Below are 26,177 nucleotides of genomic sequence, written 5' to 3'. Positions count from 1 at the left end.
GGCTGCCCAGGGAGGGGGGAGTCCCCATCCCTGGGGGGGTTTAAGGGCGGTTGGGATGAGCTGTGGGGGGATGTGGGGTAGGGGAGAACTTTGTAGAGTCGGGCTGAGGGTTGGACTCGATGATCCCGAGGGGCTTTTCCAACCCGAATGATTCTGTGACTCCGTGAACCAGGGTTGCACATTTTCCAGATGTTTCTGGGCCTGCGCATTCCCCCCAGGCCACAGGCTGGATGTGTCTTGGGGCTTTCCCTTCCTTGGCTGCAGGCGGGATGCTGGCCCGGTCGGCTGGTTTGGCTGGAGAAATCTCCACTCGAGGGGAAAACTTGTCCCTTGTCTGGTTTTCCTGGTGCAGGCTGTGAAGAGCATCCCGTTGGGGAGCTCACCACCGCAGGCCCCAGGCCTGCACCCTCCACGAGCTGCTTTCCCTCAGAGCCCGAGCGTGAAGGTCCAGCCCCACCAGAAATTCCCAAGGAGCCACAGAAGCCCCGTGATGTCCCGAGGATGAGGGAAAACCTGAAGAAATATTCTGGAAAAGGACAATGAGTCCGGAGGGGTGGTGGAGAGGAGGATGGCGATGAAGCTTGGGGTGGGGCAGTCCAGGAAACGCTGGACTGTGCAAAAACACGGCTGGAGAGCTGCCTCCTCGAGCAAGGCGCTGGGTGGGTGAGGGTGCGATGCACGGGGAGAGACCTAACGGCACCGTTGGGCACCGGAGCGAGCGTGGCTGCCCGGACTCCCGGCTTCCTCTCCCGCATCCCAGGGTTGGCTCTGCGGGCTCAGCACCGGGGCAGTGCCCACCCTCTCCTCTCCTCTCCTCTCCTCTCCTCTCCTCTCCTCTCCTCTCCTCTCCTCTCCTCTCCTCTCCTCTCCTCTCCGACAGATCCAGCCCCAGGGCACTTGACTCACCACCCTCCCACAACACCCCTCATGGGCGAGGGGAGGAAATGACTGAGGGGTGAGAAAGAAGCCAAACCCGGTCCTTATTACACCGAACGCGGCTCTCCTGGGCCAGCTAATGCACCCCGGGGAATTAAGGTTGTTGCAACGCTGCTGTGTCGGCAGGATGAATTGCAGGCAGGTGCTGCCTGTGCCGCTGATGGAGGTTAGAAATTGTGCTGTCTGGAGGTCAATTGTCACCTGCCGAGGTGGAGGTGCCCAGGGAGTGACCCCCTCCTTGGCTGGGAAGAGATGGGGAGATGAGGGGAAGAGCTGAACGTCTCCAACATCCTCCAGCAGCAAAACGGGTTGAGGAGATTCCTTCCCGCTCGCCCCAGTTCTGCTCTCCAGACCAGAACGGGAGAACAGCAGGATTTAAACCCACCTCCAGGATGGTGAGTTAGGTCTGGATTATTCTCCTGATGAGGTCTTGAGTGGAGGCTCGTGAGCAGCAGGGGAGGGATGTGGATGGAGATCGGCTCAGGGACAATTCCGATGCCTCTTGGAAAACAAGAAGGTTCAGAAGCAGCGTGAAGGTGCCCTTGGAGGCAGGACGGGCACTGAACTCTTCCAGTCTGGTCCCTCCCATGCCTTTGGGTGTACTGGTCAGTGTGTATGACAGGACGGGGAAGCAGTGGGAGCTAGGTCCTCCCCCCCAGGCAGTGGTAGCACAAAAAACTGTCTCTCCTGCTGGATACACCATCTGGGATGCACTGGACTGAGCCTGGGCTGGCCCTGCTGCGGGCAGGGAAGAGGCTGGTGGCCACAGCAGGCGTGGGCTGAGCTCCCCCTCGGCGTTACCCGGGGCCGTGGAGGCTCCCTGGAGAAGAGCAGCCGCACGCAGGGTGGGGATGGACCAGCTCTGGGCTTGCCCCAGGAGTGAGACCGCACCGGGATAACCCACAAAACCAACTCCCTGAGCAGCCTTGATGCTGAAGCTTGGCCTGTGGTTACGGCTCAGGGTTTTCTTGTGCTGCTGGAGGACCTGGAGGCTTCAACAGAGGCTGGTGTGTGCTGGAAGAGGGGCACAGCGGCACAGAGGAAGGACGGGTCGTTACCTCCAATTCACCAGGGAGCAGAAGGTTGCCCCCAGTTAGCACCAGTTGCATGGGAGCATGTGGCACTGGTCACCACCTCGCATTGCTGATGGACCTTCTGGGCTCTGGGTGGGCAAAGATCCGCCACTGAGAAGCTTTCCCCGTGCTCCTCAGTCACCCCTGCGGGTCACACGTGCGAGGAGTGCAGCAATACTGGATTTACCAGCTCTCCTGCCACTCCGGGCAGCCTATAATTAAGCCATACACATAATGAGTCTTGGCAAGGTTTGGGTGCAGCCTGCCCGTGAAGTCCTCGGTGGCATCACGCTCCTCCCTCCCTTCCGCACTCCCAGAGGACCCACATATAGCAGGGAGTGCCAGGGAGCACCGTCATTCCCAACCTGCTCTCCGGGACGCTCCGAAACGCTCAGCCTGCCCTCGACGGGACGATGAAGACCTGGATCCTCCTCGTTGGGGCAGGAATAGCCCTGACCTGTGTCTGTGGCAGTGAGTAATGGAGCCTGGCTTTGGCAGAGGGGCTAAACCAGCCGGTGCATCCCATGGGAAGAGGCCAGCGATGGGTTGGGTGACAGCCGACGGTGTTGAGGGTGCTGCCATAAACCAGGAGATCCACTGTACTGGGGCAGCTGGTTCCTTGCGTGTTTGGATCCAGAAAATCTTCACAGGGGAGAGGGTCAGGGTGTTTTCACGCTGGAGGGCTTTCTCGAGCTCGGGGGGACTCAGCTGAGGAGGAGGATGGTTCATCCTTCTCTTCAATGGGTTGAGACTTCCCCTGGTCTTTAGCTTTGTCCACCGGTTGCTTCCTGGTGCATCTTGCCGTGTTTTCATGATGCCAGCCCACCTGGCTCCTCCACCCTCCTGCGCTGGAGGAGGACAAAGGGAAATATTTTTCTAATATCTTGTCTACAGTCCCTCCGTGACCACTGGAACTGAGCAGAGGAGCCAGCCAGGTGCAGTGGAAAACGCAACATGAGCTCAGGTGTTTCTCCCTTCGTGACTGTGGTTGTTATGAGAGGGGTCAGGCTTGGAGAGATGATAAAGAATAGCTCCGGCTTTAAGGGAGACACTGCAAGAAGGAGTGGCTTGTGGGCATCAGGGTTTGGCTCCCAAATCTCCCTGGATCCAGCCTGTGACTCGGTGCCTTCGTTGCCATCATCTTGCACAAAACGTGAGCCGTGATCTATTTGCAAGAAGGACGTTTCGTCTCTCCTGGCACTGCCAGGGGGCTGTATCTGGTGTTTTAGCAGCAAACGACTCCCCCCAGGATTAGCAGGGAGGCGTTTTGCAAGGCCGGTGCAGAAGAGGAGCAGCTTCTGCTGCGAACCAGCCGTTGGGTTGCCTGGAAAAGAGGATTTCCCATGATGGTCTCATCTTCTTTAATGCAAGCGCTAAATTCTTCTTGCTTGAAGGAATAACTGGGCTGATCGTGTCTGGGAAGCTGGGCAGCTCCTCTGGCTCGTGGCGTGGTTTGTCCTTGGCTCACGCTTCGGAGCTATCGGAGCGTCACCCTGAAGGACCTGTCTGAGCTGCAAAACCTCCACCGCGTAGTAACTTTGCTTATCCTCAGCTAGGCAGGACAGTGGTGGGAGATTTTGCCTGATTATCTCACAAACAGCTTGCGCCCAGGGTTATATGTGGTTTCAGGAGCCAGGAGCATTGTAACTAAATATTTGGAGAGCTCAGACCATCAATAGTTCTTTTGTTACAGGTTAATTTGTCCTTCAGATGGGCCCTTCTGGAGGCGGGGTTGATCTTCGGTCCGTGTTTGCACAGCGCAGCGAGGTCTTGAGTCAGGCCAGGGACTCGCGGACGCTGCCCTGACATGAGCCCTAACTCCTGTCCGTGTACTAAACCGAGCCGAGAGGGCTTTGTCGTGTCTCAGGCATTTCCCCACACCTTGGTGAATGGAGCTGCTCAGGAAACAGCCCGCCTTTTTATCGGTCCAAACTTTTTTTGGCAGAAATGAAAATGAGTTTGTTCGTGTCCAAAAAGCCGTGCTCAGGGAGGGGTGGATCTAGCTGAAGGGCTGAAAATGAGAAAGAAATATTTGTCTGGCTTTGTGCAGCCAGAAAGCATCTACTGGTTGAAGCAGCCAAATACCGACGGAGTAGCTGAGTGTGGGCGCGCTGAGCTGAGCACCGCCGGCCGTGTCCTGCTGCTCCCGCCACCGCCCCTTGGCTGCAGCGTCACCAGCTCTCCCAGCAGCCCTTCTCTCCACAAAAGCTCCAGCAGCCCCTCTAAACTTGACCATGGGGTGTCCGACTGCTCTGCAGCTCCTTAGGTTCGTGCCCACGTGAGGATGAGGAGCCGACACCCTCCTGCAGCCGTTCCCCCTGCCCTGCTCGCGCTCCCCGGGCGGGGAGGACCCTCGGCACCCTGCAGCCGAGCCCCGCGGGGGACGGGGCCCCCTCCGAGCTCACTCCTCCAATGACCCTTCAAGGCTCCCGGCCCTGGTTGAGTCACTGAACACCCCAGTACCAGTGCTTTGCTGTGACACGCTCTGGCGGCACGTGCCCAGGGACTGGGAACGTCTCAGCGGTGACTGATGGGAGGGCAGTTCCTGCCTTGCACAATCCCTCCGGGAAGGCTGCTGGGAAATGAGCCCCAATGTGTGATTCAGGCTGATCTACCCCGACTGTCACTTGGGGAGCAACAGGGATTCTGTCCTGAGGAGCGAGACCTCAGCTGACAACCCCACCAGAGCTCCAGACCTGGCTGCTCTGCCGTGTGGACTGGTGAGACTGGGGCGTCTGGACACCATGAGCATCACTCGCCGCCCAAACTGTGGGTGCCCTTTCCCGTTTCTCCCTGCATCAGTGTGAGCAAAGGTGGGACTAAAGTAGCACCGAGGGCCGATGGCCTCCAGGAGCACCTCAGGCAACTCTTTCCTACTAACACCCCTCTCGCTGCAAAGCAGATTTGTGGAGAAGGACCCGGCGAGGAGAAGCCAAAGAGAAGTCAGCAGTGTGGCCTTGCAGCATGGTCAACCAGCTTGCGCCGGGATGGCTGGTGGGGTGAAGAGGTTCTTCCTCTCTCATCAGCCCATGCGGGACCTTGATTGTGTGACTCTGAAAAGCACAAATAATTTGGGTGAGATGCCAGACAACACAACAAGAAATGCGGGTGCAGAGAGAAGCCAGCACGCGTGACTCTTGGAGGTCACTCTCATCACTGCTCCATCGGGATTTGCCCCGAGGGCTGGAGTGCTGCTGGAGTTCAGGGTTGGCCACCCAGAGGTGTTTAAGATGTTGCATGATTGCAGGTTTGCGAGGGAAAGCAACACCCTTTCCTCCAGCGATCCCTTTACTGGCTGGCAGCGTGGCTGGCACGCGACTTCTCAGGCACGTCCTTGGAGATGGTCACAGTCCTGGCTGGAGAAAAGGGGGTGCTGGAAAAGCCCTGCCCGGGCTGCCAGCTGTCCCGCTCCTCCCGCCGGGAGCTGACCAGCACCTTCCCAAAGCTGTCGCTTAGTACAAACCCAACATCTTGGTCTACCCCGCCTCTTGGCTTGATGGCCGGTGTCCATCATCCAAGACCTGGCACTTGTCCTGTTCAAGGCACAGCTTAAGTTGCTGCGTTATTTTTAGCTTTGCCACCGTGTGTAACACGGCATTTATCATATAAATAGCTCGGGAAGGAGTTCCCAGTTTTCCCAGCGTTGCAGAAAGGGCGATGGGGTTGCAAATAAGGGTGTCTGGAATGTGGCACTTCACCTCCAGCCAGGAGACGGCAGGACCTGGGGCGCTCCTGCTCAGGAAGGCGTTAAAAGGGTGAATCAGAAGGAGCAATTAATGGTGGGGAGATGAGAATGCGTTTCCTGGTGGGAAGTGGCCTTGACGTGGTGAAATTCAAATGGCTGAAGTGACCCACGGAGATGTGCATCCTGAGGATTCAACCGGTTAAAATGTCACCCCGAAATGCTGACAAAGGATCCCGAATAGCTGCAGGGTCAGAGCTTGGTCCTTCAGGCTCTCCCGGGAGAAGGAAGGATGCTCCCAGGTCACGGGCGGGCTGGGGAGGGGTGCTCGGTCCATCCTGAGGCCCACGCTGCTGTTTTTCTCTCCCACAGACCTGTACACGGCCCCCGACTCCTGCGAGGGACGCTGCGAGGAGCCCTACAGCGAGGAGGACGAGTGCCACTGCGATGCCGAGTGCGAGACGTACGGCAACTGCTGCGAGGATTACTACAGGCACTGCCAACCCGGTGAGCACTGAGCACCCCCGGGGGGGCTTGGCGGGGGGCTGCTGTCTCCCTGAGGCTGCCACAACCCAGCCGTGGGGTGCAAAGGGGCTGGCTACAAGCATGTGTATGTGTGTGGGGGGGTGTCCTGGGCTCCCGTCTCCATCACCCTGAGCTCCTTTTCCCTTTGGCTCCGTGCAGGTGGAGAATGGGTTGAGGAGGCGGCTCGCACCCGCGGTGAGTAGCTCCGCTTCTGAGCAAGGGTGACAAACCACCGCCTTAGTTTCACCCCGTGTGCTTGAGGCGGCTCGCTCCGCCGCCGCCCGCGGCTCTCGGGGGCCGATGGCATCGGGGTGTCGCTCTGGTTTCTGGCCCTTTCCGCGCCTGTCGCCAGCTGCTCCAAGCCGCTGCGTGTCGTTGCTGAGCAGACGGCGCAGCGGGAGCCCCGGCATCACCCGCCTGTTTACCAGCAGCTTTATCTCCCGTCACCAGAGCCGGGGGAAGCAGGAGGCATGGAGCAGCCGGAGGCGGGGGCGAGCTGGCCTTTGCATCCCCTGGTCACCCTGCACCTAAAATGTGGGGGATCGAGAGGGGGCTGGTCCTAGCAGACGTGGTGCAAAGAGCAGCGTCGTGCCTGGGAGACGGGGGCTGACGCTTCCCAGCTCACCCAGTGCTTAACGAAAGGCTCCCGTGCCTGCAGCCCTGGGGCCAGCTCTTGTCCCCAGGGTGTGGGGTTGGAGTGGGTTGGGGCCCCCCTGCACCCCTTAACCCTCTGTGCTGAGCACCCAGCTCTCACGGTGTCCCAGGATCGTGACACCCGTGTGTCACCCCAGCATCGGGTGCTGCATCACCCTCGCTTCTCCGTGGGCAGCTGATCTGCGGCCCCGGGAGCTGCTGCCTGCTCCTGCCACCTCCTGCCTCTCCCCGCAGACGGTTTCTCCAGCAGCCGCGATGCCATCACGGACGAGGATCTCCTCCGCGTCTCGGAACAGCTTTACAGGGCGGATCACAACAAAGCCCGCCCGAGCGACATCGCCATTAACCCCCAGTACCAGGCCTCCCCCGATGAGACAGGCGACCAGGAGGACCGCTCCCCGCAGCCGTGAGTGTGGGCCGGCATCCTCGGCAGTGGCCAGGGGCCACCACAGCAGAGGCCAGCCAGGGCCCTTTGCTTCCCCGCTGAGTGGAGGATCCGCGCTCTCCTAGGCTCTACAAATACGTCAACGAGGCGCTTTTCTCCAAACCCACCTACGCAAGCTTCATTAAACTGCTGGACAACTACCAGAGGGCAACTGGCAGGGAGGAGGAGGTGACGGCGGAGGAGCTGAGGGAGCAGGACAACTTTCTCAAGGAGGTGATGAAAACTGAGCTCCTGAAGAAACTCTTTGCCTTCCTCCACCAAAAAAGTGAGTGTGGAGCGGGGCAGGGCTGACCAGGTTGTCCCTGGGCATTGGGTATCCCAAAGGAAAGCCCCAGCTGGGTGGGAGATGACCTGGGAGGAGGCACTGGAGGAGCTGCCAGGACGTGGGAGAATGGAGCAGGGCAAAGCTGAATCGTTCCAAAGGGAGGGGATCGGGCCAGGGGTGGGGGGAGCCCCGGCTCTGCCTCTCCCTGTGCTCCCACACTGGGACACGGCCCCCTCCTCTCCACGCCGCCTTGCCTGCAGACCGCTACAGCTCCGAGCAGGAGTTTGTCACCGATTTGAAGGAGATGTGGTTCGGCCTCTACTCCAGAGGTGACGGTGAGCAGGACTCCAGCGGCTTCGAGCACGTCTTCTCAGGTAGAGCCCTCACCGGTGGGATGGGGGGGGACCGGGCAGCACCAGGCTGGGGGGGCTCACCCCAGCGTCTCCCTTGTGTTTAGGGGAGGTGAAAAAAGGGAAAGTGTCTGGATTTCACAACTGGATTCGCTTCTACCTCCTTGAGAAGCAGGGCATGGTCAACTACTTCAGCCACAACTTTGACGGGCCAGTAAGTGATCCCAAATCAGCCGCATCCCAAAGATGCTCCTCACCCTGCCACGTCCCTCCTGCCTCCTGGTGCAGACCTTGGCATGGAGGCAGGGTGGGGAGGTCCCCAAAAGACCATGCAGTGGGCAAAAAGGGGCTCAATATCTGGTGGCCCCTCAGACCAGGTGAAAGCTGCTCTGGCTCTGGCCTTGGGGAGGGCATGAGGGTGCCCGGCTTCGTGTGCAGACAGGCTTTGCTTGAATTCCCTCCCTGCTGCACCCGGAGCCGAGCGGAGCCGGGGCTCTGACCCCCGACCCCCCTTTCTCTAGTGGGACACGTACCCCGACGTGTTGGGGCTGCAGTTCAGCTGGGATGGCTTCTACAAGGAGGTGGGCTCTGCCTTCATCGGCTGCAGCCCCGAGTTTGAGCTTGGCCTGTACACGTTGTGCTTCATCGCACGGCCTGGGAGGGCGTAAGTACCGCGTCCGTCTGCATCTGTCTGTCCGTCTGTCCTCCAGCTGTGGAGCCAGCTGTGCCCTCCTGACCACGATCAGCTCTGGGGTATCACGGATGGGGAGGGCCAGGGATGGAGCAGGGCTGGTGTGGGGACACTGAGCACCCCAGAGATGCGATTTTGGGGTTCAGGGATGGAGCAGGGCTGTGACACAGGCTGTGTCCCCACAGATGTTACCTGAGCCTGGGTGGCTACAGCCTCAGCATCCAGACCTACCCCTGGACCAAGTCCACCTACGGCATCGGCAAGAAGTACATCGCCACGGCCTACGTGATCTCGCCCTGAGACTGGGAGGAGTGAGGGGGGGGGGAGGGTGATTGCAGCCCCATTCTGGGGCCCTGGGCTGCCCAATGGCACTGGGCAGCACTGGGCAGCACTGGTCCCGCTGTGGGAGGCTGCAGGACCAGGGCAGGGTACCGGCAGGACCTGGGCAGGACGGTGGTGGCCGTGCCCTGCGTGGAGGCAGCGAGGGGCTGGAGGCAGCAGCCTGAGCTCCCCCCCCCCGCCCCCCCAGTCCTGGGGGGTGTCGTGTTCCCCAGTTACAGCAGAAGAACAGGGGGAAGGGAGGGACGTGCGGCAGAAAGCAGCACACCTGAGTGAAATAAATACTGACCCTGGATGGAGAAGTGTTTTGTTCCTCCGTGCCAGAGCTGCCGCTCGCCCTGCACCCTGCCCCTCCCCATCGCTTCTGTGCCCGGGACAGGGCACGAACCAGCCCAGGGTGGGTGCTGGGACCCCCGGGTGCTGCCAGGGCCGCATCCAGCCCAGGGGCTGCACCCTCTTCCCCTCTGGCTGCAGCCTCCAGCCCAGAGTCCCACAGCTGCTGCGGGGAGGGGACATGGAGCAAAGCCTGTCCCTGTGGTGACAATCCGTCCCCCACCCCTCCAGGAGCCCTTCTTGGGTGGGGGGGGAGCTGGATCTTTTGGGGATCCTGGGGAAGTGGGGATGGCTGAGACCCCCCAGCACTAGGGCACGTTACCCCAGGACCCTCATCTCCATTTATCTCCAGGGAGCCACCCCTCATCGCTGGGGGCCTGCTGGTGCGGGACACGGGGGGGTTGAGGACACTGGGCCAAGCGAGCTTCTGCCAGGCAGGGTCAGTGCCACCGTCTGTGCCACTTGCTCCTTCAGTGTGACAAAAACTTGTCCGCTGCCTTCCTTTACCCCCCTGCACCCAGCTCCTCTGGGCTCAGCCTCCCTCCCCGCCTTCTCTGAGCGCCAGGAGCTGCCCCTGGGTCCTGCCCTGAGGAACTGGGGATGGAGGAGCCGGCTGAGCTGCTGGGCCCCTGGGTCCCCATCCCAGGGGCAGCCTCTCCCTGGGGCCCATCACAAGGAAATTAGGGTCTGCAGTGGGTGCATCCTCCCTCCTCACCCAGCTGTGCTCTCTCCAGGGGCCACAGGTCCCCAGAGAGCCCCCCCCAACCCTGCACCCAGAGCTGGGGCTGCTCAGGGCTCCAGGTGCTTTTCCCAGCGCTGCGCTCTGGGGGATAAATCCAAAGCCCCCTTGGGCAGCCGGAGGGGGTAGCTAGGTGCTGGGACCCCCAGGATGCCACCCACAGTAACCGCCCCCCCGGAGACGATGCCCCACACTCGGGGTACAACTCCCCCCGCCAGCCCCATCCCTGCCAGCCATACCCGAGAGCTCCCCCGAGGCACTGTGATCCCATCACCCCCCTCCTCTGCTTATCCCCCTAAATTGGGGTGGGCAGCAGGCAGGGCAGCCACTCACACCCCCCCCCCCCTCCCCATCCCCTCCTGCCTGCACCCCCAGCGCCGGCAGGGCAGGCAGCAGCCGGGGTCCCAGGGTGGAGATGCTGCGCCGCAGCTCCCAGGCAGGAGCGGGGAGATTTGAGCTGCCTGACAGATGGCCGGCTGCAACAGTTCCTGGGGAAGGGGTGGGAGTCCCCACACCATCTGCCAGGGGTCACAGGTGACCCCCAAACCCCGCCACGAGGGAGGGGGGGGGGGCATGCCAGAGCTTGATTTATAGAAATGCACTGGGAAACCAGGGAAGAGGCGGTTCGGGGCAGGGGGGGGTACCTGGGGTGGGTGCGGGTCGGCTCCCCGCTATCATCTCCCTTCCCAGCAGCGTGGGCATGGCTCCTCTCCCACACCCGGGAGTTGGGGTGCTGCAGGACCTGGGTGGGGGGGTTAAACAGCGGGTTCAAGCACTGCGGGGCAGCTCGGGGCCCTGGCCCAGGCGGTTTGTGCTGGCGGGTGGATGGGGGCTGTTAGCGAGGGGCAGATGTTGTGCGGGTCAAGGCAGAGCCCGGCTGTGGGACAAGGATGCTCCAGGCATCATCCTGGCCAGAGCCCGTTCGGGAGGGTTGTGGCAGCGCTACCGGGAGGCAGCGGGTGGTGGCTGCTCGCTGCGGGGCTGCGCTGGCACAGGACCCGGTTCCTCCTCCCAGTTCTACATCCCCCAGCCCACTCCCAGTCCTGCCCGCTCGCCACCAGCATCCTCGATGCCAGAACTCCCCGGCTGGAAGGACCACGGCACCCGGGGCTGGGAAGCTGCTTTTCCAGCATCCGTTTCAGGGGTGAATGGAGACAAAATCTCACAGAGAAAGGTCGCCCACCCCGGCCTGGGCTGCTGCCATGGTGGTGGGTGTAGCGCTGGGGGACTGGCCAGTCCTTGGAGATGCTCTGGGGCTGCTCTGTGCTTTGTCCCCACTCAGAAGGAACCCCTCTGGTTGTCACAAGCCGTGGGGGAGCAAGAAGGGGCCAGGGTGGGCACTTTTCTGGGGATGTGTCTGTCTGATGGAGCCCCCTGCCTCCATCAGCTCAGGCTGTAGGGTGTTTGGCAGGTGCCTGCCAAGGCCACGAGCCTCCAGGTCGTGCCCAGGCAGGGCAGAGGCAAATGGCCATCAGTGGGGCTCCCCAGACCCCAAACTCCCTGCCCACTGCTGGCAGAGCCACCACAGCATCCTCCGCAGCATCGCCCTCCATGCGAAGGGCCCCCTGGTCCTCCCTGGAGCCAGCACGTCCCTCGGAATCTTTCTGCCCCCGGGTCCAGCTCCCAGGACAGGCTCCCCTCGGCCAAGGGGAGCAGCACGGCGGGACCCTCCGGCTTCACCCAAAGTGTTGGGAAATGAAACAAAACGAGCGGAGAAGAAAGGGAAGGGCAGGAGAGGGGTGGAGAGGAGGGGCAGGTGTCAGCAAGCTGCCTCCAGCCATCTGTTGCCAGCTCAGGGACTCCAGGGCCCCCCCAGCTCTGTGCCTGACGGGGACAACACTGGATCTCGGGGGGGGTCACACACACACAGTGCAATCGCATCCCCCACCTGAGCGCAGCCGCGTCAGGGAGTTTCGGAGGGGGATGCTGGCCCTCCCTCCATGGGGCTCGTGGGCTGCCTGGGTGCCTTCGCTGCAGCTGAGCTCGCGGGCAGGCTCAGGCGACCGTTGCCCCCCACTCCCCATGTCAGGGAATATTGGGGTATCCCCTTGACTCCCCCCCCAAAACCACCTGGCCAGACGTGCGGCTTCATTGCCCGTGGGAGGGGTGGGTGCTGCCTTGCAAACCAGGGCCAGGGCTTGGCCTCCTTCACCTGATCTGGGCCAACTGGGACCAAAAACCTTGACTTACCCCCTGGACACGGCTCTGCTGGTGAGAATTTGAGCCGCTAACCCAAGGTCCCCCGTTTTCCCCGGTTTTCCCATGCTGTGCTGGGGGCAGAGGGAACCGGGAGGAGGAGAAATGAGAGGCTGGCCATTGCCAGCGCCCGGCCAGCAGCGCTCCAGCCACCCCTGGAGCCTGGTTTGGACTCTGACCACCAAGGTTTACACAAGACCACGCTGAGCCACACCTGGATGGGCCGGCGTGCAGACACTGGGGCAAGGAGGGCTTCCCTTCAGGGTGCCTGAGGGGCTGGGACACATCCCCAGGGCTTGTAGAGGCCAGGCAGGACACCCCGAGCCTCTCCCAGGGGCAGGCAGGAGAGGTGTCCCCCCCATTATGAAGAAAAAATGCTGAAAATTCAGGGTCCTGGGTGGAGGGATGCTCTATCACCCCCAGGTCCTTGCCCCAGCTCATGTGCTGGGTCTCACCCTTGGAAGTAGCTGAGAGATCCCACCAGGATCCCCCCTGGCACGGACCCAGCCATCCCCCAGCAGCCACAGCCCCACGTACCCCCACCAACTCCCGGCCATTAGAGCTTTCGCAAAGTGAGGATGAAGAGGGTTCCAGCTCCATCTGAGCCCCCGTAAGGCAAAGCCTGCTGCATTATATCCTAATCCGAGAGGCCTTGGGGACCGTGACTCTAAGTGGAGGCTCTCTAATCCCCTCCCGTAAACGATACGGCACTAACTACCCCGATGGGACTCTGGCCACATCTGGTAGGGGAGCCCGCCGGGAGTGCCCGGCTGTACCTTTTTGCTAAGAGGATGAGGATGCAGAGGGGAATATGCTAAACCATTTACGCCGCGGGCACTTTTTTATCCGCCGCGATCAGCTGTCTGAGCTGGCAGGAGGGGATCTCCATCTGGATGTAAGGCCCCGGCCCTCGGTTCGCTCCCGCAGCCCGGGCAGCACCGCTCCTCTCTGCCGGCCGCCGGAGAGGCACCGCCAGCAAAAATCCCACTGGGGAGGCAGCCCCTTCCCTTTCCCGTGGCTCAGCACTTTAAGGGGGGGCAGAAATGCTCCCCACGGACAAGCCCCCCGCTCTGCCGCATCCCCGGCACGGCTCAGCACGCAGCGGCGGTGCTCGACTCTACGGTGAGGGTGATGCTGGCCTGCGTATGGGGCGCTCCGAGGCGGCTCAGGAACCCTCTGTCCCAGCCCTGAGCACAAGTTAACTGGGAAAACACCCCAAAACCAGCCAGCCCCCACGTGCAGGGTGGGAGGGGACCCCGGGGCAGCATCCCCCTTCTCCGGGATGCAGCAGAGATGGGGTGAGCCCTGCTGTGGTCGGGGTAAGAGGCCAACCAGGGTTTAGATACAGTAAATCCTCCTTTTACAGTGATTCATCCTGAGGATGAAAGGGATGGCGGAGAGCAGAGCCCCCCCTGAGCCCCCCAAGCAGCCAGGGAGGGGGCGCAAAGCATCACTGGCAGCTGGGCTGGGGGTCCAGCCCCGGAGCAGAGGTTAATGAGCCAGCGGGGCCGGGAGCCACCGCGGCCGTTAGCCCATATGGACACGCGAGCGGCAGCGGGGGGGGGGAAATCGGCACGTGCCGGTGTCCTGCCCTGCATTTGGGGTGGCAGAGCCCCCCCTCATAATGCCCTGAGATTCAGCATTAGGTACTTGCTGTCCCAACCCAGAGCTGGTCCCCCCCAATCCCTCCCGCATCCCTCCCGCATCCCTCCCACCCCAGGGATGCTCTTCCTATGATCAAATAAATACCACTGGGGAAACCCAGGACCCCGCGGGGGGGGGGGGGGTCCAACACGGCCAGAACCACAGACCCGCCGCGGCTACCACCTCCCCCCTGCGCGTGGCACGGCGAGCAGGCAGGCCCGCAGCTGGGTCCGGCCGTTGGAGAGGCAAGCCAAGGTCGCGTCCGTTGGCCCCGAGCTTCGGCTAACGGCCGGTAGCCCGCTGGGCCCCCTCTGCACCTTTCTCCTGCTCCCCGCGGGGACGCCGAGCAGCCAACTGTTCCCCGCAGAGGCTGGCGGGCCGCAGGCCGGGCTAATCCAATCCATCAGCGGGGTAATGAGCTATGAAAGTGCGGATTCAATTAAGGGGGATTGCGACGGAAGGCAGAGCCCGGCGGCAGACGGAGAAAGGAGCCCGCTCCCCTCTGAAAGGGTCCATCTGTGCCGCCGTGTCCCGTCTTTGTGCTCCCTGAAAGAGCCGGCGTGGCACAAAAGCAGCCGCGTCCCTGCCGGGCGCTGGCGCTGCACAAGGGTCCGGCGAGCTCGGCAGCCCTGGGGGGGGAAACTGAGGCACGGCACGGTGAAGGGAGCGGCTTACGGCACCCTGGCAGGGTTCGGGGGGCAAAAGCGTGTGCCCAGCTCTCTCGATGGTGGTTGCGGCCTCGTTGGCAGGTGATTTGAGTCTTGTCTGTGAGTCGGGGGGGTTGTGCAGGGCTGCTGGCACAGGAGATGTCCTTTGAGTAGCCCAGCGTGGCTGCTGGCTCAGGGCCCCCGTCCGCGGCACGGGGTCGGGGGCGGCTGTGGGGAGCAGGCTGAGCCCCCAGCTTTGGGTTAGTCCTCAGGGCTGGGCTGGTCCTGGGGCCACCTGCCCTGCAGTGCCTGTCCCCTGGCCTTGGCCGGGGGGAGTGCTTCAAGCTTTCCTGGCCAGGTGACACCTCAGTGTCCCCCAGGCTCCGGGTACCTCCAGGGCCACTGCTGGCTCGGGCATCTCGTGGGCAAGTGGCCGAATCCCACAAGCTTAAACCTTTGCAGAAACTGGTATCGAGTCACCACGCAGGAGGACAATGAGAAGCGAAGCCTCGCTGGGGTCCGTGCCTCAGTTTCCCCTCTGGGGAAGGTGCCAGCGCTCTGGGTGGGTGCGCATGGGGTCTTTGGCACCTGCGTGCCCTTGGCTCGTGTCTCTGGGACTCCCCCTGCATCATTTGAGCTGGAAATACCCCCCGAGGCCTCTTCATCTGAGAGGCTCCTGCCTGATTACAACTTGGGAGGGATTGGGCTGCGGACGAGTTTAAAGACGGGATTATTCCTGTACAAATTCTGATTAAACCACCCCCAAACCCTCCTGCTACAAGATTAAGCCGAGCTCTAATCTCACCCGAGCAGCAAGACTTCGTCAATAACTCCAAATCTCTCCACTGTTAGTTTATCTGGTGGGGATTAAGCTGGGAGGTTCCTGAACTTGTATTATAATATGAAAAAAAATAAAAAAATAAAAAATGAAACAACCCAGCGCTCTGTGTGTGCTGACCAGTGCTCGACAGCTGCCACCTCCCACGTCTCAGCCAGGGATGGGACTCAATGAAATGCCCGGTGCCACCCAGATGCCAGGGCTCTGGGGATTGCCCAAGGCTGCCTGTCCCTGCCCGCGCTGCCCGCGCTGCCCGCGCTGCCGTCAGCCCCCCGTGGGCTGGGGTTGCTGCCCCGGTCCCACCCGAGCGCAGGCTCCTTTCGGGGTGTCTCTGGCTGTCAGCCCTCGCCAGCAGCCCAGATCCTTGCATGTAGGACGGTGACAGGCTCTGCTCTTCCAGGACACGATTTAACACCCCGCAGCAGCCCGGGTGGTGACCGCAGCCCTCGGGCGGGGGGCTGGCACAGCTCTGGGGAGAGCAGCCGTGTCCCCACAAGCTCTTCTGACAGCCCAGCGTGTTCCCAACCTGGTGCAGGAGCACCAGGGTGCATCCAAGGGACACCTCAGGAACGTCCCTCGTGGGCCAAACGTGATTTCTGAGGTTTCCTGAGAAGGGCAGATGGTGGGAGAGGGGGAGAAGGGTGAAAGTGCTGCGTGTGGCACCCTCCGAACAGAGCCCGTGGGCCTCCCGCACCCCAGCCACCCAGCTCATGGTGGCATCTGTGCCTCCTGCTCCCAGCACCGTCACCACACTCAGGCTCGTGACCCCAGAGGGGGGCTCAGGAATTAGGGGACCCTCCAGAGGGGCCCTTTCTGCTGCTGGAAGCTGGCACAGCGTTAGTGTTGCCCACGTATCCGCGGGCTCAGGGATATCCTGAGACTCCTCAGAGCCCAGGGGAGGGGGATGACCGTCCCTCTTGGTCACCCTGAGCTCCCCTCGGGGTCAGCCAGCCCACGGGGACCCACACCAGCACCTGGGTGGAGCGTGAGCTCCTCCACCGTGAGCAGGACCCTGTGTCAGCACCGAAATCCCTTTGGGTGCCGGGAGAACACAGAGCACCTCCGGAGCCAGCGCGCTCCCTGGATCCCACGGCAGGGGTGGGGATGGGGAGGGCTGGGAGAGCCGGGATGGCCCCCGAGGAGAGGGGTGCTGCAGTGCAGTGGCTGGGCCGAGCAGATGCCGGGGGAACGTTTCCCCTAATCCCCTGGACCGGTCCCCACTGTGTAAACACTCTGTACAGCTTTGCAAACAGATTGAACCGCGGCTGATCCGGAGCGCGGCAAAGAGCTTAGGGGCTGGGATTTGGGTGAATTCCCCACCCCGCACCAACGGGAAGCTCCGGAGGAGCCCCTGGGATGCGGAACCTGGTCCCAGTTCCACTGGGCTGGATGTGGGAAGGGGGACTTGCCCTCCCTCTGGGTGCCCTGGCCCCGGCAGGGTGCAGGGAGGGGAGCAGGGTGGTGGCGCAGGCACGGACGCTCCGTTTGATGGAGGAGGTGCAGGTTTTGGAAGCTGCCAGGACACCACAGCCCGGGATGTGGTGGCCAATCTGGACAGAATCTTCTAGCAGGTGTCCATCCCCACGACATGTCCACGGGGATCGATGTCCAGCGCCGTGGCACTGCTGATCCCACGCTCCAAGGACCCGGGTGGCTCAGACCAGGGCTGGGTGAGACACTGGGCAGGACTGGAGGGTGCTGGATGCTGCAGGGATGGGGACACCCCACGCACAGGAGTCACTCGCCCACACGGCCACGGCCAGGAGCAACAGCTTGGGCTCAGGGAGAGAAAAAACTGGTCCTGAAGGCTGCAAACAGGCAAATGATGGGTTGGCTTCCAACAGACGGTGTGAGCCTGAGGGTCCCGGCTTTTGCACAAGCCCAGTTTAACCCTCGGGGCCGGGTAGGTGCAGACAAGCTGTGTCCTGGCACGTCCCACTTTCCCCAGGGTCAAGCACAGTGCCACCACGTTGATTCTCTCAGGACCATGCCCACCTCCTCTCCCACCGGCCCCCCACTAATCAGCAAGAAAGTTAGTTGCCAAAATCTGATGTCCCCGAGGGGGAAAAGACGATTAACTCAAGAATCAACAGTCTGATATTTCGGCTTAGTGGGAAAATCCTCATGGTTTCCCAAGCTGGGCACATTAGGAGCTCAGTGGCTCACAGTGTTATCAGATTACAAACAATATCAGAATTACAGCTTTTAAATCTGAGGTTTAAAAAGACTTAGCAATTATACAGCTCTGGGCACTCCCAGCCCGCTGTGGAAACCAGGGCGACGTGGAGCCAGGGCCCTCAGAGCGAAGAGTTGCTCCCAACTGTGGTTTCCCCAGGGCGAGGCGGGGAGTCCCCTTCCACGGACACCACCACCGCTGACCGAGCCGCGTGTCCGACTGGTGCTGGACGCCCCAAGTGCTGCCATGGGAATTCCTCCTGTGGGATGGGGGATGAAGAGCCCAAGATCCCTCCCTTGGGCTCTTCCCCACCTGCCCAGAGAAGTTCACGGCGTAGAGGTTGCTCCTAGCTGCCTTTTTCAGCTCTGATGGTCACCTTGCACATTTTCCAACTTGATTTCTGCTTCCAGTATCCTTATAAAAAATCATTCCGGTTTTCCCTGGTTGGGGCTGCCTGCTGGGGTGCCAGGGAGGGGCTGGCAGGGCTGCTCTGCCATCCAAGCCGACCTCCACGGGAGCCCAGATGAAGGTGCTGGTGGAGTTAACGCAAAGCTGTGGAAGTCCAAGAGGCGTCTGGAGCAGCCGCTACACTGCAGCCAAAACCAGTTCTCGCCCAGTAACTGGAGCCGGAGGAACTGGAACATGAGGAGAGGGTGGCCCATGGGATGCCCCCGGTACCTGCTCCAGCCTCCCTGGTCCTTATTCCAGGAGGAAGCGCATCCTCCGCTCCCAGCTGTGTCACCATTTTTAACAAGGGCTCCTTTGTCCTCGAAGCTAATTAGTCATTAAGGCCACCTAAGTGCAGCTGATGGACTCTCAGGGCTCAGCTCCGGGGCCCCCGCTCACCCCCAGCATTTCTGGGGGGTCCTCACCGGGGCTGGTGAGCAGCAGCGTTGCCGTCCCAGGTGCCCTTCGAGCACCCAGACCCTGCCTGCCCCGTCCCCCCCAGCTGTGGGAGAACATGGAGGGGGGGGCTGTGGGGACCCACCAAGGAGAGGGACCCCCCCTGAGGCCCCCAGGGAGGGAGAAGGACCAGCCCCACGGGCTCCCAGGCTGTGCCAGTGCTGGGGAGCGCGTGGTGCAGTGAGCACACCAGTTCTCAGCTCCACACCATCACAGCAGTGCCAAGGCCCACCCCGGGGGGGGGATCTAAACGAACCCAAGTGCCAGCCAGTGTTGAGCCACGACCCTGGAGCTCCCCGTGTGCCACTCACCCTTCGTGCACACACACACACGGGGACATTCCCTCATCCCTCGCACGCCCGTGTACACACGCTCAGCCCCAGGGCGCCGGGCAGCGTTTGCCCTGGCCTGGCACAGCTCCCTGCCCTCTTGGCACGGGCTGGGGCTGCTGGAAGGGGCGAGTCCCCTGCTGTCGGGCTCCCACGTGCCCGGGGGACCTGGCACCGCGACGGGCCGGGCCACCAGCCAACGAGTGAGGGGCTGGGGGGGGGCCGGGGGCACAGCTGGACCCTGGGCACCAGCGGGCAGTTGGCCGCTGTCTTCATCCCGCTGTCCCCAGAGCATCCTCGGGTGGGAAGAGGGGGTCACGCTGCCCTCGGAGGGGGTGCACACACGTGTGGGTGTCTGAGGGGGGTGTGTGTGTGTGCAAGGGCAGCACGTGGGTTTGTACACACATGTGTGTGCGGCCGTAGGTCGCGTGCAGGGGGGCTGTGAGTCTGCGTGTGCTGGTTTCTACATGCACCCGGCCCCGCGTGTGCACGCGTGTGCGAGCGGTGGTGTGTTTCAGAACACACGTGTGCGCCTGCACGTCGTGCATACGCACGGGGAAGGGTCTCCCCATCTCCACGGGCTGCAGTGACCCCCGGGCCCACCCCCAGGTAGATGCACCCCAAAGGGGACGCTCCCCGCTCGTTTGGGGGTCACACGAGTTCTTGTCTCCTCGCCAGGCCCCCGCCCGCCTCCCCGGCCCCGCTCAGAGCCGCAGCATCTCCCCCAGCCCTTTGCAGCGTGGCTGCAGCTGCGGGTCCCCCCAGAGAGCCCCCCGCCCTCGCCCCGTGCGCCGGGCACAGCTTGCGGGGGGACGAGGCGCTCGGCAGATCCCACCGGGCTCCCGGCAGCAGCCGGCGCGCGGGGCCGGGGGACGGAGAAGCACTGAGCTGTGCGAGGACACGTGGAGCAGGGGGGTCCCCACGCGAGGGGCCGACGGCGGCCAGAAGCTGTTTCGGGGGTTTTTAGCGCTGCTGGGAAATGAGGACTCGTGGGGGCCGGGTCACACGCAGCCCCGCTTGAGGGCGATGGCTGAGGCGGGGTGAAGTGGGGGTGCCCACGCCCCCCAGTCCACACGCGTGTGATATTTGTGTGCACACGCCCGCATGGGCACGTCCATGTGGGTGCACACGCATCTGGGGCAGCACATGTGTGTGACGGTGTGCACGTTCCCGCGTGTGCCTACGCGTGTGTGAGCGTGTCCTCGTGACGTGCACCCCGTGAGGGCAGGGGCGGGCAGAGCCGGCAGCAGCTCCACGTTAAAGGCACCCACCCTCGCCCCGCAGCCGGGCCCACCACCACCCACCCCACCGCTCTGGAGGTGACCTTCCCAGGGAGTCCCACGGCCACTGCTAGGCCTGTGGCCAGCACTAGCCACCAGCATCTGCCCACGGAGCCCAGCCCCAAGGTTTGGGATCCCAGCTGGACTCCAGTTCAGATCCTCTGGTCCCCCCCCAGGGTAGCCCCTCACCACCACTCTGAGGACCACAGAAAAGGAGACAACAGCCCTTGGAGGCGATGCTGCTTGAAACAAGATCACAACTTTATTTCAGCTAAAACCCCAATTCTGCTTTCTTTACAAAAGGATAAACATTTGCTCTCAGTACAAAAGGGAAGAAGCCCCAGGAACCAGGGGCTGGGCAGGGACCTCCGGAGCTCAAGTCATCTCCAAATTCCCAACTCTATACAAAACACCTCTGCAAAACAGGGAGGTTTGGCCAGCCGGGCTCGCAAAGCCAGTGGGACATCAAAAATAGTTGCCTGGATTTTCTTGAAAACAAAAATAGTTGCATAGCCTTTAACAGTTATTGCTCATATAGAAATACGAGGGATGAGTTGGGAGCTGCCGGGCACGATCAGCCTCCAAAATCTGAGAAATGACCATGTTAAATATGGAGTTCAACATTAAATATGTAACCCCTTGGTTAAATACTTGCTTTCATCACCAGAAAATAGACTGTGAGGGCAGGAAGGAAATAAATTAAATAAATAATGGCTAATAAATAATCCTGGAGCAACAGCACTGCAAAAACCACATGTCTCCACAAAGCTAACTCCAACTAAACACTTGGAAGTCAACTGGAAAATGAGGAGGTTATTTAGCACATTCCATATTTCATGTAAAATGGAAGGAAATAAATTAGACACACACCAACCCCCCACACACACATACACACACATAAGAGTAAATAATAAATAAAACAGGAAATTAAGACACACTTCTTTTGGCAGGATGTGCTCGGGACACGGATCGTGATAAATGACACTACGAACCGTTAGACGTGGCCCTAGTCAGGAGCGAGGGTTCAGCTGAGAGCTCCTCTTCCAGCCAGGATATTTGTGCTCTGGAGGACCAACGGTCCCTTAACGAGGTTTCAAGGTCCGTGTGCTTCTAATCTCATGCTGGTTGCAGGTTGCGGGCGAGGTCTGAGGCTCAGAAGAGGACGGGCAGGAGGGCTCAGCACGGAGAGCGGTGGAGGGACCGTCACGGAGAAGCTCCGAGCCCGGCCGGACCGTGCCGACCCTATGGATGATGAGGAGAAGATTCTCCGTTGGGTGGGAAGCTTCAGGGAGGAGAAACCGTGTTGGTTTTCTGCAAGCGGTCCAGATCATTCCCACCTCTGCCAGTCTGCCTGGGCACGGCTGGACTGGGAAAGCCATGATCCCGTCAGAGCCAGCGGGAGGGGAACTGGTCATCCCGAGGGGCAGGAAGGGTTTGTCTCCACCTGATGAGAGACAGGGGTGTGCCCACACCCCACGGCCCCAAGGAGGGAGGAAAAGGAGCCGTCACGCCTTGGCAAGGGACGATCCCAAGTGCTGGAGGGTGTTCAGGAAGAAAGTCCTGCAGGGTGAAGCCACCTCCCGGAGCATCTCTGGGACACGGGGAGCGGGAGGCAACGGCTCAGCTTTCGGCGGTGGCTGCTTAGAGTTCAGCCGTCGGGAAAGGTTCGTGTGGCTCCTGGGGGACAGCTCGGGAATCAGCAAGGTGGCACCAGTGCAGACCCGTTGGGAGAGGACCGGAGGGCCCTCCCACAGCGATGTCCTGCAGAGATGCTCAGAAGTCCCTCACCCCGTAGCGACGATATCTCTCCGGTTGTGTCCGTTCTAGAAACAGCTCCGCGACGCAGCTGAACTTCTCTCCGCGTCAAGAATTTGGGTCTAACTCTGCTTTGCTACTCGTTGAAGATGGCGTTGAGCTGAGGCCCGGCCACGTGGTGTGGGTAGGACTCATAGCTCATGTCTATGGGGATCTCGTAGCGGGGCACCGTGTTTTGGAAGTGAGAGGCATGTCCGTGTGCTCCAGCCAGGCTGACTGAAGGATAGTGGGCCATGAAGGGGTAGGATTTATCCAGGTCTGGAGACCCATCTTGCTTCAAGGAGAAGTTCCCGCTGATGCTCAGGGGTGGCGTCAGGGGACCCTCGTAGGGGGGAGTGGTGCAGTCAGAGGGGTGGTTTCCAAAGGAAGCATCCACCAAGCTCTTGAAGGTCGGAGGCTTTAAATGCAGCAGATGTGTTTCCATGGTCCCGTAGGGCGGGCTGGGGAGCCCCGGGGACTGGTAGCTGAAGGAGTGGCTGGATATGGCCGATTCACACACCGGGGACTTTTCTTCGTGCTTCTCCAGGAACAAGGTCTGAGGTCCCAGCTGCAGACACCCGGCCACGAGGTTGCTGGTGGGCTGGGACAAGCCCTTGCAGAGCATCTCCACGAAGCTCTTCCCTTCAGGAGTCTGCCCCGTCTCGAGCACCTCAGACAGAGCCCAGATGTAGTTCCTCGCAAGCCTCAGTGTCTCAATCTTGGACAATTTCTGAGTCTTGGAGTAGCAGGGCATCACCCTCCGTAGGTTGTCGAGAGCATCATTCAGGCCGTGCATCCGCGTGCGCTCCCGGGCGTTGGCCTTCACCCGCCGGGCCCTGAAGCGCTCCAGCCTCGCCTTGGTCATTTTCTTCTTCTTTGGTCCTCTTCTCTTCGGCTTTTCCCCATCCTCCTCTTCCTCCTCTTCTTCCTCGATGCTGTCGTGCTCCTCATTCAAGCCAGACATCATTCCAAAAGGACCTTGCCTCCCGTCCTCCTCCTTCAGTTCATCTTTGGAGCTCAACGTTTCATCCATCCAGGCTTGGGTGCTCACAAGCTCTGCCATCTCTTTGGGTTTGGCGTAAGTCTTGGTCATCTCTGATCTCTGCAACAAAGGGACAAGATGTTAATGAATTCCAGCAGAAACACTCAACACGCTGAGGGCGTTGGGAACTGAGGTCAAAATGAGCTTCCGGAGACATCAACTGCTTTCTGTCCACCAATGGCGCCTACAGAATCTATCGATCCATCATCTATCTATTTATCTATCCACAATAATTTCTGGTGAATTTTTGCGGGGAGCCGCTGAAGCCTCTCCCTGGGGCCCAGTAGCTCTTTTCCAAGGCTCAGGGCTTCCAACAATTCAATCTCGGGGTTATTTCCAGTCATGAGTCCTTCCCCTCGGGGCTTCAACCCTGATCGTCACGTTGCAAGTTGAAAAAGGGAGCCTGAAAGTAAAGGCCCTCTGCCGAGCTGCCTCTGGAGATTTTCCTGCGCGAGCTCTTCTAACCTGAGCACATTTGCTTGAACCTTCGTTTCCCTCTGCCATAACGAACGCAGCCACACGGCACAAACCAGCCGGGGTTTCATGTTAATCAGCCCCCCAAATCCTGTCAGCGTGCCTGACTCATTTAATAAAGCTTAGCTGAAAGCAGCTTTGCTGCAAGTGTGCTGCCCCAGCCCTGGCTCCGCTGCCCCGGCCGCCCCATGTGGAAAATCCCACTTTTAATATGAGTGATGGGGCTTGCGGGCTGGATTAGGGTGTTAATTGCTGCTCACAGCCATCGTATCCCCGGAGGACCATGTGGCCCCAATTAACTCTTCGGCAGAGTAAGAGGGGTCTGTTAGATGCTGGGAAATCCGGTGGGCGAAGGTGGTGAAGGACCATCCTGGGGATGAATGGATGGGTCTGGCTGAGCCACGGTGGAACCGGCATCCTGGTGGGACCACGGGGCTGCACCCGCTTTGGGTGGGGAGGGCAGCCCAGAAATGGGCCCCCAAACCCCTCCAGGCTGCACTCTGAGCGTTTCCTCCACTCCACCCGAGGGCATCTCCCACAAACGCAGCATCCCCGCCCGCAGCCCCCGTCCCTCGCTGGCCCTGGGCACCAGAACCCACCCCAGAAGGAAAACACCGGGTCTGGGGCTCTGTTCAAGAGGCGTCTTCCCACACTTCACGGTGCAATATTCCCATGGAAAAGTTTCAGAACGTTGTCTCTTTGGAAATCCAGTTTGAATTTTTAGGGATTTTCCTCTCTTTCTCCAGATATTTATTTTTTTTTTTCTAAATTGAGGAAAGTAGACAAAGAGGGAATTGCCTGATGAACACTCGGGTAGTTTCCCAGTTTCCCAAGTAAGGATGCAGTGGGAACTCACTGTGGAATGAGAAGCTTGTCCAGCCCCATTATTTCAAATATCTTTCCTTTTCAAACATCTCCATCCCCCAACCTCTGAAAGAACCACCAGGATCCCAACCTGCTGTAGCCAAAAACTTAATTTTCAAGTAGGGACGGCTCAGCTGGGGGCAGAGGGAGATGTTCTCCCTTTGTGTCACCAGGCACCGAGCTCCCATCCCAAACAAGTGGGTTCAATTCCTTCTCTTTTCCTGTAGGACCAGCAACTTGGTCTCAACCCTCCACTGGTTTCCTTCCAAGGGACTCAGTTCCCCCAGAGGGGGACGGTTGGTTCAGGACAAAGACTGATGGACTCCAGCCCTGCACAACCCCTGGCACCAAGACCCTGACCCCAGACAGAACCACCCGAAGCAGAAGAACCCCAGAGGGGTGAGGAGGAGGATGCAGGGAAGATTCTGGCACAAGAACCAGAGCCAAAACAGGCAGCTGGGGCTGGGAATTCCTCACGGAGATGGGCAGGAGGGACAAGACACCCCCAAGCAGACCAGGAAAATTAGGATTTATTTGAGAGCTCTGCACCGCACCCTGCCTGGGAACGCGGCAGGATCTGGCCCGGCTGGACGTGGACCTGGTGGGCTCTGGCTGCAGCGCGGGTTAAAAACCCTCCATCAGCTCCAGCACGGCCAAGGGGGTGGCTACGGGGTCACCGGGGTCAGCTGAGTCCTGGACCCGGGGCTGCCCAGAGCTCCCAGTCCCACCCATGGTCCCAGTCCCACCTTCAGCCAACTGGGGCATTTTTCTCGGAGGGGGGAACCTGCTCCAGGGCAGCCCCGCAGCATCCCTGGGAAAGGGGGAGGAAGGTGGGGGATGCTGGTTTCCTCCCTGCTGGGGTTCAGGAGGACTCGCGGGGGAAGGGGTTGTGCTTGCAGAGCAACGGCCCCCACCCCACACCGGGCACCCCTCCCCGGGCTGCCCCCTCCGGGAGCGGAGAAACAAAAGCCGGGGGCTGGAGCCGGTCCTTCATCCCCTCCTTCACCTTCATCACCTCCATCCTCAGCGAAAGCCCAGCCCCGACGTGCCCGGGGGTGACCGGCTCCGCTGCCAACCCGTGGCCGGGCAGAGCCCCCGGCACTGGGGTCCCCCCCCGCCCCGGGACTGCGGCTCCATCCCCGACGGCTTCGGGGGGCCGGGGGGTGGCGGCTGAGGCTCGGTGCCAGCGGTTCCCCTGCACCCCCGGCGGCTCCCCTCGAAGGGCGCAGACCCCCCCCACCCCTCTCCGGGACGGGGTCCCCCTGCTCCGCCGTCGGGGCAGAGCCCCCCGCGCCCTCCCGGGGGTTCTCCCGGGGAACCGGGGGCACCGAGCGGCCGCGGAGCCCCGTCGGAGGGGCCGATACGTCCCTTCGGGTCCCCTGAACCCCCGGGGAGTCCCGGTCCGCCCTTACCTGGGCACCGGAGCGAGTCCCCGCTGTCACTTGCCCGGGCTCATGGTGCCTCCAGCCCCGGGGGCGCGGGCAGCTCCCGCGGCGGCGGCACCGGCAGCTCCGCTGTCGGGCGGTTTTGAGAGCTCCGCGCTGCCGGCGGCTCCTGCCCGGCCGCGGATCCCGCGTGGCTCCTCCCACGGGGGGGAGGTGGCCGAGCCCAGCTCCTCCCGCCGCCCCACCGGGGCCCCGACGGCAACCCCGGGCATCCCCGGAGGGGTGTCCTCCGGTGGGCACCCCCGGTCCCTGGGCATCCCTGGGTGGGTGTCCCTAGACGAGTATCCCCGGGTGGGTGCTTTGGCGGGGGTCCCCTAGGACCACCCTAGGATGGGCACCCCTGGATGGGCATGATTGGATGAGCACCCCTAGATGGGCACCCCTGGATGAGCACCCTTGGGTGAGCATCCCTGGGCGAGCACCCTAGGATGGGTACCCCTCTGGATGGGCAAGATTGCTTGGGCACCCCGAAATGGGCACCCCTGGATGAGCATCTCTGAATGGGCACCCCTG

General features: G+C 61.5%; 2 protein-coding genes across 4 annotated transcripts; one reads left to right on the top strand and one right to left on the bottom strand.

The window, feature by feature from the left end:
* Window positions 1-5,151: 5,151 nt before the first annotated feature.
* ENDOU (endonuclease, poly(U) specific) lies at window positions 5,152-9,246 on the top strand. Of its 2 annotated transcripts, XM_074929462.1 has the most exons (9): window positions 5,152-5,256; window positions 6,064-6,198; window positions 6,376-6,411; window positions 7,105-7,276; window positions 7,381-7,580; window positions 7,841-7,954; window positions 8,038-8,144; window positions 8,452-8,594; window positions 8,807-9,246. In XM_074929462.1, exons 1-9 carry the CDS (start codon window positions 5,247-5,249, stop codon window positions 8,919-8,921), a joined length of 1,032 nt encoding a protein of 343 aa, XP_074785563.1. In that variant the 5' UTR covers window positions 5,152-5,246; the 3' UTR covers window positions 8,922-9,246. The 2 variants fall into 2 exon arrangements, with proteins under 2 accessions (XP_074785563.1, XP_074785564.1); XM_074929463.1 differs by lacking the exon at window positions 6,376-6,411.
* Window positions 9,247-20,292: 11,046 nt separating this feature from the next.
* NEUROD4 (neuronal differentiation 4) lies at window positions 20,293-25,823 on the bottom strand. 2 transcript variants are annotated; one of them, XM_074929461.1, is made up of 2 exons: window positions 25,632-25,823; window positions 20,293-22,941 (listed from the first exon to the last, which is right to left on the bottom strand). In XM_074929461.1, the coding sequence occupies exon 2, from the start codon at window positions 22,930-22,932 to the stop codon at window positions 21,937-21,939; it is 996 nt and encodes a 331-aa protein (XP_074785562.1). In that variant the 5' UTR covers window positions 22,933-22,941; window positions 25,632-25,823; the 3' UTR covers window positions 20,293-21,936. The 2 variants fall into 2 exon arrangements, with proteins under 2 accessions (XP_074785562.1, XP_074785561.1); XM_074929460.1 differs by lacking the exon at window positions 25,632-25,823 and adding an exon at window positions 23,347-23,456.
* Between the last annotated feature and the right edge of the window lie 354 nt (window positions 25,824-26,177).

Source organism: Athene noctua, chromosome 30 (genome assembly GCF_965140245.1).
Source record: "Athene noctua chromosome 30, bAthNoc1.hap1.1, whole genome shotgun sequence".
Taxonomy (NCBI): Eukaryota; Metazoa; Chordata; class Aves; order Strigiformes; family Strigidae; genus Athene; species Athene noctua.
The sequence above is the reverse complement of the archived record's forward strand: the minus strand, read 5'-3'. Positions and strand labels throughout refer to the sequence as shown.

Bases quoted from the DNA above. Each gene is read 5' to 3' on its own strand.
- ENDOU (XM_074929462.1), top strand. The intron at 7,277-7,380 runs GTGAGTGTGGGC...GCGCTCTCCTAG, and splicing joins GAGGACCGCTCCCCGCAGCC to GCTCTACAAATACGTCAACG. The intron at 8,595-8,806 runs GTAAGTACCGCG...GTGTCCCCACAG, and splicing joins ATCGCACGGCCTGGGAGGGC to ATGTTACCTGAGCCTGGGTG.
- NEUROD4 (XM_074929460.1), bottom strand. From the start codon at position 23,385: ATGGCAGAGGGAAACGAAGGTTCAAGCAAATGTGCTCAG. The intron at 22,942-23,346 runs GTTAGAAGAGCT...CCTTTGTTGCAG, and splicing joins GTTCAAGCAAATGTGCTCAG to AGATCAGAGATGACCAAGAC.